At 43.6% G+C, this 12,465-nt stretch overlaps 1 protein-coding gene across 1 annotated transcript in view; it reads left to right on the top strand.

The window, feature by feature from the left end:
* Positions 1-3,778: 3,778 nt before the first annotated feature.
* Positions 3,779-12,465, top strand: part of LOC106584247 (calcium-activated potassium channel subunit beta-2-like) — a 33,737-nt gene continuing 25,050 nt past the window's right edge. The window contains exon 1 of the mRNA XM_045705908.1: positions 3,779-4,059. Coding sequence (XP_045561864.1) covers positions 3,779-4,059 — 281 coding nt within the window. The remainder of the gene's footprint in view (positions 4,060-12,465) is intronic.

Below are 12,465 nucleotides of genomic sequence, written 5' to 3'. Positions count from 1 at the left end.
GTAGTCCAGCCTAGAAGTAACAAAAGCATGGATTAATTTTTCTGCGTCATTTTTGGACAGAAAATTTCTGATTTTTGCAATGTTACGTAGATGGAAAAAAGCTGTCCTTGAAACAGTCTTGATATGTTCTTCAAAAGAGAGATCAGGGTCCAGAGTAACGCCGAGGTCCTTCATAGTTTTATTTGAGACGACTGTACAACCATCCAGATTAATTGTCAGATTCAACAGAAGATCTCTTTGTTTCTTGGGACCTAGAACAAGCATCTCTGTTTTGTCCGAGTTTAAAAGTAGAAAGTTTGCAGCCATCCACTTCTTTATGTCTGAAACACAGGCTTCTAGCGAGGGCAATTTTGGGGCTTCACCATGTTTCATTGAAATGTACAGCTGTGTGTCGTCCGCATAGCAGTGAAATTTAACATTATGTTTTCGAATGACATCCCCAAGAGGTAAAATATATAGTGAAAACAATAGTGGTCCTAAAACGGAACCTTGAGGAACACCGAAATTTACAATTGATTTGTCAGAGGACAAACCATTCACAGAGACAAACTGATATCTTTCCGACAGATAAGATCTAAACCAGGCCAGAACTTGTCCATGTAGACCAATTTGGGTTTCCAATCTCTCCAAAAGAATGTGGTGATCGATGGTATCAAAAGCGGCACTAAGATCTAGGAGCACGAGGACAGATGCAGAGCCTCGGTCTGACGTCATTAAAAGGTCATTTACCACCTTCACAAGTGCAGTCTCAGTGCTATGATGGGGTCTAAAACCAGACTGAAGCGTTTCGTATACATTGTTTGTCTTCAGGAAGGCAGTGAGTTGCTGTGCAACAGCTTTTTCTAAAATTTTTGAGAGGAATGGAAGATTCGATATAGGCCGATAGTTTTTTATAATTTCTGGATCAAGATTCGGCTTTTTCAAGAGAGGCTTTATTACTGCCACTTTTAGTGAGCTTGGTACACATCCGGTGGATAGAGAGCCGTTTATTATGTTCAACATAGGAGGGCCAAGCACAGGAAGCAGCTCTTTCAGTAGTTTAGTTGGAATAGGGTCCAGTATGCAGCTTGAGGGTTTGGAGGCCATGATTATTTTCATCATTGCGTCAAGGGATATAGTACTAAAACACTTTAGTATCTCCCTTGATCCTAGGTCCTGGCAGAGTTGTGCAGACTCAGGACAATGGAGCTTTGGAGGAATACCCAGATTTAAAGAGGAGTCTGTAATTTGCTTTCTAATGATCATGATCTTTTCCTCAAAGAAGTTCATAAATTTATTACTGCTGAAGTGAAAGCCATCCTCCATTTGCGAAGGCTGCTTTTTAGTTAGCTTTGCGACAGTATCAAAAATAAATTTCGGATTGTTCTTATTTTCCTCAATTAAATTGGAAAAATAGGATGATCGAGCAGCAGTAAGGGCTCTTCGATACTGCACGGTACTGTCTTTCCAAGCTAGTCGGAAGACTTCCAGTTTGGTGTGGCGCCATTTCCGTTCCAATTTTCTGGAAGCTTGCTTCAGAGCTCGTGTATTTTCTGTATACCAGGGAGCTAGTTTCTTATGACAGATGTTTTTAGTTTTTAGGGGTGCAACTGCATCTAGGGTATTGCGCAAGGTTAAATTGAGTTCCTCGGTTAGGTGGTTAACTGATTTTTGTCCTCTGACATCCTTGGGTAGGCAGAGGCAGTCTGGAAGGGCATCAAGGAATCTTTGGGTTGTCTGAGAATTTATAGCACGACTTTTAATGCTCCTTGGTTGGGGTCTGAGCAGATTATTTGTTGCAATTGCAAACGTAATAAAATGGTGGTCCGATAGTCCAGGATTATGAGGAAAAACATTTAGATCCACAACATTTATTCCATGGGACAAAACTAGGTCCAGAGTATGACTGTGGCAGTGAGTAGGTCCAGAGACATGTTGGACAAAACCCACTGAGTCGATGATGGCTCCGAAAGCCTTTTGGAGTGGGTCTGTGGACTTTTCCATGTGAATGTTAAAGTCACCAAAAATTAGAATATTATCTGCTATGACTACAAGATCCGATAGGAATTCAGGGAACTCAGTGAGGAACACTGCATATGGCCCAGGAGGCCTATAAACAGTAGCTATAAAAAGTGAGTGAGTAGGCTGCATAGATTTCATGACTAGAAGCTCAAAAGACGAAAACGTCATTGTTGTTTTTTTTTTGTAAAATGAAATTTGCTATCGTAAATGTTAGCAACACCTCCGCCTTTGCCGGATGCACGGGGGTATGGTCACTAATGTAACCAGGGGTGAGGCCTCATTTAACACAGTAAATTCATCAGGCTTAAGCCATGTTTCAGTCAGGCCAATCACATCAAGATTATTATCAGTGATTAGTTCATTGACTATAACTGCCTTGGAAGTGAGGGATCTAACATTAAGTAACCCAATTTTGAGATGTGAGGTATCACAATCTCTTTCAATAATGGCAGGAATGGAGGAGGTCTTTATACTAGTGAGATTGCTAAAGCGAACACCGCCATTTTTAATTTTGCCCAACCTAGATCGAGGCACAGACACGGTCTCAATGGGGAAAGCTGAGCTGACTACGCTGACTGTGCTAGTGGCAGACTCCACTAAGCTGGCAGGCTGGCTAACAGCCTGCTGCCTGGCCTGCACCCTATTTCATTGTGGAGCTAGAGGAGTTAGAGCCCTGTCTATGTTCGTAGATAAGATGAGAGCACCCCTCCAGCTAGGATGGAGTCCGTCACTCCTCAACAGGCCAGGCTTGGTCCTGTTTGTGGGTGAGTCCCAGAAAGAGGGCCAATTATCTACAAATTCTATCTTTTGGGAGGGGCAGAAAACAGTTTTCAACCAGCGATTGAGTTGTGAGACTCTGCTGTAGAGCTCATCACTCCCCCTAACTGGGAGGGGGCCAGAGACAATTAATCGATGCCGACACATCTTTCTAGCTGATTTACACGCTGAAGCTATGTTGCGCTTGGTGACCTCTGACTGTTTCATCCTAACATCGTTGGTGCCGACGTGGATAACAATATCTCTATACTCTCTACACTCGCCAGTTTTAGCTTTAGCCAGCACCGTCTTTAGATTAGCCTTAACGTCGGTAGCCCTGCCCCCTGGTAAACAGTGTATGATCGCTGGATGATTAGTTTTAAGTCTAATACTGCGGGTAATGGAGTCGCCAATGACTAGGGTTTTCAATTTGTCAGAGCTAATGGTGGGAGCCGTCGGCGTCTCAGACCCCACAGCGGGAGGAGTAGAGACCAGAGAAGTCTCGGCCTGCGACTCCGACTCGCTTAATGGGGAGAACCGGTTGAAAGTTTCTGTCGGCTGAATAAGCGACACCGGTTGAGCATTCCTACAGCGTTTCCCTCCAGAAGCCATGAGAAAGTTGTCCGGCTGCGGGGACCGTGCGAGGGGGTTTATACTAACGTTACTATCTGTACTTACTGGTGGCACAGACGCTGTTTCATCCTTTCCTACACTGAAATTACCCTTGCCTAACGATCGCGTCTGAAGCTGGGCTTGCAGCACAGCTATCCTTGCCGTAAGGCGATCGTTCTCCTGTATATTATAAGTACAACGACTATGCACAGCCTCTCCAAGCTCCATGGGCATCAGAACGGGGGTGCTGGATGATGGAACCGACAGAGCCCCCTTTGGACGTCCGCGGGTGACCAGCAGGTTATCCAACCGGATGGACAAATCCACCAGTTGGTCAAAGGAAATGGTCGCATCCCTGCAGGCCAGCTCACGTCGGACGTCCTCTCGTAGGCTGCAGCGATAGTGGTCGATGAGGGCCCTGTCGTTCCAGCCTGCTCGGGCTGCCAAGGTCCGGAATTCCAGAGCGAAGTCCTGGGCGCTCCTCGTCCCCTGTCTCAAATGGAAGAGCCTCGCCCCCGCCGCTCTGCCCTCAGGTGGATGGTCGAAGACGGCCCTGAAGCGACAGGTGAACTCCTCGAAGTGGTCTGGTGCCATGTCTCCTTCTCTCCACACGGCGTTTGCCTACTCCAGCGCTCTTCCTGTGAGACAGGAGACGAGAGCGGCCACTCTCTCCCCTCCTGAGGGAGCTGGGTGCACAGTGGCCAGATAGAGATCCAGTTGTAACAGAAATCCCTGGCACTGTGCTGCTGTTCCATCATACTCCCTGGGAAGGGAGAGACGCATCCCATTGGAATTCATTCCGGATGGAACGGGTGGTGACAACCACTGTCTCTCCCAGTGGTCCATGGTCTGGACAACGCGATCCATCATGGCACCAAGATGATGTAACATGGCCGAATGTTCCTGGACGCGCTCCTCGACTCCTCTAACCGGGGTACCTGCTCCTGCTGACTCCATGGTAGGTGTGTAATTCTGTCAATATCGGGTGTATGAGAGGCGAAGTCAGGTGCAGGAGAGAAGTGAAATGTAACCAAGCGCACTTTATTATAGTTCCAAAATACGAGAGCACTACATAAAATAAAAATGCGCTCAAAACCACATAACATAACCGAAGTAAAGCACGTAAATCAAACACCACGAAAACATGAAACAATTACACACAAAACATGATGGGAAACAGAGGGTTAAATACAAGTAGATTGATTGGGGAAATGATAACCAGGTGTGTATGGAAACAAAACAAGACAAATGGATAATAGAAAAATGGAGCGGCGATGGCTAGAAAGGGTGGGCCCTCCCAAGCCCACCCATGGCTGTGCCCCTGCCCAGTCTTGTGAAATCCATAGATTAGGGCCTAATGAATATATTTAAATTGACTGATTTCCTTATATGAACTGTAACTCATAAAATAATTGAAATTGTTGGATGTTGTGTTTATTTTTGTTCGGTATATATGAAAGTATCATGAAAAAGAAGGTGACATTCTGAAATGTCACCTCATATAAAACATTTGATCTCAAATCCAAAAGTTTAGAGCCAATACCAATAGGAGTGTACACCAAAATACACTGTGGTTTTATGTGTTGAATGTGCCATGTTTATGAAAGATCATGCTGTTATTATGGCAGTGTTAAAATGCCTCTAATGTAGCCTTGTGTATCATGTGATGTGATAGCAATTTTAATCTGAAAGCCAGACTTTGCCTCACTGATAAATGTATTAAACTTCACATTTTATGTTGTGTTGTGTTGTACATGATTTTCCAGATAAGTTTCTGGTGAAACAGCCACTGTAAGAACATAATGTAACCTTCCTGACGTATGAATCCATACTGTACAACCCTCTAGTGGAATAAAGGAATACAACTAAACATTTTTGTTCCTTTCATATCAGAATATGTCTAACTGCTCCTCCTACTGATGAAATCAGGACACTGAAGTGTGGTTACCTGTTTCCTGTAGCCCTTACAGGATTTACAGATATGTAAAACAAGAGGCTACCGGTATATATTTAAATGTATAATCAGTACATTATGCAAATGTAAATAAAATAGTCCCAATTAAAGAAGCATAACATACCCATATACTCATAATATCCTCATCTGTATGCAGACAGCAAGACTCGTGCCTGTTCATTGATCATTTATTTGACATGAGGTAACAGACAGCGAAAGTACAGTAAAGGATGATACTGTACTAACTATACAGACAATTGGTCAAAGTCCACTCGCAAATGCCCACTAGCAAATTTGGCTTGACATGCAATTTGTTACCATGGCTCTTACTAGTGACCTTTCTGCACTAACATAAGAACATCCTCCATTTCTTGGAAGAAAAAACACTTCAGGCCCTAGCAGAGTACAACGCAATGAAACAAAGCAGTTACACCAGGCGACACAGAGAGAGAGTGGGGTCAGCTCGTCTTCTTTTTTATTTAGCCTTTGAAGAAATTATTATTGTGGCTCCTGTTGATGGACCTCTGATTACTCTTAGCTGTCCTGTACTATGACTCTAGATCAGTGCTCTACAAGAGGGTACTATTAGATTAACAATTAGGACAAACATGATAAGGAATGAAGATATTACACTATCACTTTTATGTAATGACAATTACATTTCGGGACTTTTACTATCTGTAAGCCTGATTTTAGGAGTGTAGACCAAACAAGTGAATGTCCAGTCACATACACCTGTCATAAAGCCACTCAGTCAGGGTTCATGTTGATGTTCAGTTACATGTCTGGAACAGTGTTCTGGAGCATTATACTGTCTTTTCTAACTCAGGATTGCATTGGTGTACTTCTACCACTAGATGGTAATAGAGGAGTGAGTAGAGACATGGTCCTCATTAGACATAGGTGCTGTCACTGTGCCCATATACCTTACCTTACATTACATACATTCAGTGGATACAGCAGGACGGTAGAACGTTTGGGATTGCTTAAATACACTTGTGACAAAACATTTTCTAGTTCTGTTTTTTTTTATAATGCATTGGGTGTATGACCTCTTACTTTATGTCTTGAAAAAGGGTTTATTAACATTAAACAAATGTCTGACTGAAAATCCAAACTATAAATCCAAAATATGGACTTCAAGAGCCAATATTCAGATGACTTTGCTTCTGTCAGAAATCCACACAAAAAAACACAGCATCTCTTTCTCACACTCACACTCACACACACACACACACACACACACAAGACACACACACACACAAACTCATTTTAAGCATGAGTGAGGGGTAGACAGTCCATTGTGCCAATCACTCACATTGCACTGTAAGTTATGTCAAACATTTTGAGCACACATGCTTACAAAAGGAGTTAGCGGGGCTATGTCACTAATAGTCCTCAGAAACTGGCTTAACCAACAGGACATCTGCAGAGAAGTTCAAGCAACTGCTAACAGTCTCATCTCCTCAACTTGGTATGGGATTATCAATAAGAGAAGTTTAAGTAAAAAAATCTAGACAGATTAAGGTAGGACCTGGCAAAGTCTCAGCACCAAAACGAAACACTGTTTCTACTGCCGTTTCCAACTGCTTTGGGGGACTTAGACAGATAGATGGAAATGCTCTTGTGAACTGTTACTAAACATAGTTATTGTACATTCATTGAAGATCTTAGCTCATTGTTTGATACATTGTTCATGACTTAATTGAATCACTGAGAGTAATGTAACTGGTCTTTCCTTCTGTCAGTCCAGTGTTGTGTATGATGTACTATCGTTGTTGCTTCTTTTGCATGAACTTGCAATGGCATTTTTTCAGTTTAGTTTGTGAGTTTATTTGATTGCTTGCAAGGGGGCAGAGAAAGAGTAAGTCTAAATGCCATTATGTGCATCCATACCAAATGTTAACAGCCTAGAGATAAGAAAGAGATAATGTTACTATTTTCCACTTTCACCCTCATATTTAGGATTCCTCTACATCCCTAATTAGACTTAGAGTACTTTTTGAAGGTTCCTGAAAGCTTTGATTGTGTTCTTCCATGATTTAAAATCATTGTATTACATTTGCATACATATGCACCACACAGAACGCAGTGCAACTGCCTCTGCAACACAATGCTGCAAGGCAAACGCTGCATTCCATTGGAAATTAATATATTTCTGGTGTACCAAAACGCAATGACGCTGTTGGTGTGTTCGAGGCGTTACCGCACAGTCTGCGCAGACAGCCAGAGCAGCCCAGCCCGTTAGCATGTAGTACGCGGGAGACGCTGGCACGCTCACCACAGACATCCTTGTCAATCCAGCTGGGGAAATGAATGGTTCAGGTAAATATAGCCTATAGAGGAGGTAATGCCTACCCACCTCTTACTCTGAACTCGACCCGGTTCGAGCCAACACACGCTCTGTTGATGATTCTGAATGGATTTGTTCATCTGGGGTTGGTATTGTAGCTCAATTATATCCAGTCATGTGATGACTAAATTATATAAAAATGGCTTGAAAGCCTTCTGGTGAATGGATGCAGTAATGGTCCAACGATGACCTCTTTTCCCGTTGTCTTAGGGATTCTTGATATAAATCTAGAGATGTTATCACTTTTAATGAATAATGATCAATAATACATGCAAGAGCTTCCTGGACAAAGTCCCAAAACATCTGTATGCCTGTACGGCAGCAGTCCAATTAACTTAACTACATAGCAGGACTGCTTCATATGTTCCTGATATGCAATACAGCTGTCAATACTGTCTTCACTGTTAGTATTCGGTACATTTCAAGTAATCAAATAGAAAGCCTAAAGGTATGCTATTTAACTTATAACACAAAGGAAAGAATACTGTCTCAAGCCCATGCTGACTAAACAGTCAGGTGCCAAGTGCAAACTGCACATCCAGCAGACAGAAATAGCACTCCAGAAACAGTCAATGACATCATGGGTTTTCTCTAGTGGGCATAATGTGGGGGGTGTTTTAAATGATGAACATTTCAACTACGATAGCCACACAGTTTTAGCATATGACAACACCAGTCTGTTCAGTGTGCACTCTGTTTGCCACCTGATGCAAGAGCGAACAAGTCCTGGTGGGTTATTTGTTGTTGTGATACATAGTGGGGACGAGGGATGACTTTTGACAAATCTTTTGGCAAAAAAAATGTGTGTATTCTCCACAATATACACCTTGCACTGTTAAGAGTCAGCTGCCGCCCGCTCTGCTGTGTGTTGGCGCTACTATTAGGGGAATTCCTGTCCAACATGCAGACCATTTAAGCGTTTGACCACAGAGCCATGCCTGCCGTGCCCCTGTGACACTAGAGAAAGGCACACGCTGCCAGTGACCTTTTTAAGAGAGGTGATTATGAAGGCTATTTAAAATAACAACAGTCACCAATGAAACACTATAATATCCCACTATCAGATTTTTTTTAAAAGTATAATTTAACTAGGCAAGTCAGTTATGAACAAATACTTACTTACAATGATGGCCTACCCCGGCGACACTGGGCACTGCCCTATGGGACTCCCAATCACAGCAAGTTGTGATACAGCCTGGATTTGAACCAGGTTTGGAAATGAAGCCTCCAACACTGAGATGCAGTGCCCTAGACCGCTGCACCACTCGTTCAGACAATCATGCAACAATCCATTTATACTGCATGTTTCGTGGAATCTACGCATCTTTCCGTAATTCTGATTGCCACTGTTTGATGGATTGGGGTAGTGATTTGAGTGGAACTTTTCTGGTAATGCAGAAGAAAACACCTTTGTGTCAATACTGTGTCAAATTGATTTTGGGACAAAAGACACAGAGGAGTATATTACTGCTGTGGAGCTCAAAGAGTTTATTGAGGTGAAATGGATGCTGAATGGAACTTCATAAGTGCTTTAATGACAGCGATTCTGATAGTGGGAGGAGAAATAGCAAGGAACATTTCCAGAATTTGCCTTAGTAGGGAGCTGCTGCCAGCAGTAGACAATATACAAACAAGTCATCTTACTCTGCTCTCTATACCCACAGCACAGATATCATGGCTTGGTCTGAGCTCACTGAATAGCGACTACAGGTGTGAAGACTGCTATTGGTCTACAGGAGAGTCTTGTTATTGTGCTCTGCTCAAGACCAGGATACTGGAGACATCTTTAGCTACAGTGCCTTCAGAAAGTATTCACACCTCTTGGCATTTTCCCACATTTTGTTGTGTTACAGCCTGAATTTGAGCTTTTGTGTCACTGGCCTACACACAATACCCCATAACGTAAAAGTAGAATTATGTTTTTAGAAATGTGTACAAATTAATACAAAATGAAAGGCTGAAATGTCTTGAGTCAGTAAGTATTCAACCCCTTTGTTATGGCAAGCCTAAATAAGTTCCGGAGTAAAAGGTTGCATGGATTCATCTATCTGTAAGGTCCCTCAGTCGAACAGTGAATTTCCACCACAGATTGAACTACAAAGACCAGGGAGGTTTTCCAATGCCTCACAAAGAAGGTCACCAATCGAGGGTGGGGGGGCCAGAAGCTTAGTATCCTTTTAAGCAAGGTGAAGATATTAAATTCACTTTGAATGGTGTCACAACAATGATACAGGCGTCCTTCCTAACTCAGTTGCCGGATAGGAAGGAAACCACTCAGAGATTTCACCATGAGGCCAATGGTGACTTTTAAACAGTTATAGAGTTTAATGGCTGTGAGAGGAGAAAACTGAAGATGACAACAACTTTGTAGTTACTCCACAATACTAACCTAAATAACAGAGTGAAAAGAAGGAAGCCTGTACAGAGTAAAAATATTCCAAAACATGCATCCTGTTGCAATAAGACACTAAAGAAAAACTGTGAAGAATTTGAAAATTAAATCTAAATCAAATCAAATCAAAATCAACTTACGAGCTCCTAACCAACAATGCAGTAAAAAAAAAAAATAGGAATAAGAAATAAAAGTAATTAGTAATTAAAGAGCAGCAGCAAAATAACAATAGCGAGACTATATATATGGGGGCGGGGGGGGTACCGGTACAGAGTCAATGTACAGGGGCACCGGTGAGTCGAGGGTAATTGAGGTAATATGTGCATGTAGGTAGAGTTATTAAAGTGCCTATGCATAGATGATAACAACAGAGAGTAGCAGCGGTGTAAAAGGGGGGGGGGGCAATGCAAATAGTCTGGGTAGACATTTGATTAGATGTTCAGGAGTCTTATGGCTTGGGGGTAGAAGCTGTTTAGAAGCCTCTTGGACCTAGACTTGGCACTCCGGTACCACTTGCCGTACAGTAGCAGAGAGAACAGTCTATGACTAGGGTGGCTGGAGTCTTTGACAATTTTATGGGCCTTCCACTGACACCGCCTGGTATAGAGGTCCTTGATGGCAGGAAGCTTGGCCCCAGTGATGTACTGTAATGGGCCGTTCGCACTACCCTCTGTAGTGCCTTGCGGTCAGAGGCCGAGCAGTTGCCATACCAGGCAGTGATGCAACCAGTCAGGATGCTCACGATGGTGCAGCTGTAGAACCTTTTGAGGATCTGAGGACCCATTCCAAATCTTTTCAGTCTCCTGAGGGGGAATAGGTTTTGTCGTGCCCTCTTCACGACTGTCTTGGTGTGCTTGGACCATGTTAGTTTGTTGGTGATGTGGACAACAATGAACTTGAAGCTCTCAACATGCTCCACTACAGCCCTGTCGATGAGAATTGGGACGTGCTCGATCCTCCTTTTCCTGTAGTCCACAATCATCTCCTTTGTCTTGATCACGTTTGTTGTCTTGGCACCACACGGCCAGGTCTCTGACCTCCTCCCTATCTCGTTGATGTTGGTGATCAGGCCTACCACTGTTGTGTAATCAGTAATCTTAATGATGGTGTTGGAGTCGTGCCTGACCGTGCAGTCATGAGTGAACAGGGAGTACAGGAGGTGACTGAGCACGCATCCCTGAGTGACCCCTGTGTTGAGAATCAGCGTGGCGGATGTGTTGTTACCTACCCTTACCACCGGGGGGCGGCTCGTCAGGTCGTCCAGGATCCAGTTGCAGAGGGAAGTGTTTAGTCCCAGGGTCCTTAGCTTATTGATGAGCTTTTAGGGCACTATGGTGTTGAATGCTGAGCTGTAGTCAATGAATAGCATTCTCTCATAGGTGTTCCTTTTGTCCAGGTGGGAAAGGGCAGTGTGGAGTGCAATAGAGATTGCATCATCTGTGGATCTGTTACGGTAGTATGCAAATTGGAGTGGGTCTAGGGTTTCTGGGATAATGGTGTTGATGTGAGCCATGACCAGTCTTTCAAAGCCCTTCATGGCTACAGACGTGAGTGCTATGGATCGGTAGCCATTTAGGCAGGTTACCTTAGTGTTCTTGGGCACAGGGACTATGGTGGTCTGGTTAAAACATGTTGGTATTACAGACTTGGACAGGGAGAGTTTGAAAATGTCAGTGAAGACACTTGCCAGTTGGTCAGCGCATGCTCACAGTACACATCCTGGTAATCCATCTGGCCCTGCGGCTTTGTGAATGTTGACCTGTTTAAAGGTCTTACTCACATCGGCTGCAGAGAGCGTGATCACTGTCTTCCAGAACAGCTGGTGCTCTCATGCATGTTCCAGTGTTATTTGCCTCGAAGCGAGCATAGAAATAGTTTAGCTCGTCTGATAGGCTCGTGTCACTGGGCAGCTCTCGGCTGTGCTTTTCTTTGTAGTCTGTAAGAGTTTGCAAGCCTTGCCACGTAATACGATTCGATCTTAGTCCTGTAATGATGCTTTGCCTGTTTGATGGTTCGTCGGAGGGCATAGCGGGATTTCTTAGAGTCCCGCTCCTTGAAAGCGGCAGCTCTAGCCTTTAGCTCAGTGCAGATGTTTCCTGTAATCCATGGCTTCTGGTTGGGGTATGTACGTACGGTCACTGTGGGGACGACGTCATCGATGCACTTATTGATGAAGCCAATGACTGATGTGCTGTACTCCTCCATGCTATCGGAGGAATCCCAGAACATATTCCAGTCTATGCTAGTAAAACAGTCCTGTAGCTTAGCATCTGCTTCATCTGATCACTTTTTTATTGATCGAGTCACTAGTACTTCCTGCTTTAATTTTTGCCAAATGGAGGGTGAGGGAGAGCTTTGTATGTGTAAAGGTGGTCCAGAGTTTTGTTCCCCTCTGGT

Source organism: Salmo salar, chromosome ssa23, assembly GCF_905237065.1.
Source record: "Salmo salar chromosome ssa23, Ssal_v3.1, whole genome shotgun sequence".
Lineage (NCBI taxonomy): Eukaryota > Metazoa > Chordata > Actinopteri > Salmoniformes > Salmonidae > Salmo > Salmo salar.
The sequence above is the reverse complement of the archived record's forward strand: the minus strand, read 5'-3'. Positions and strand labels throughout refer to the sequence as shown.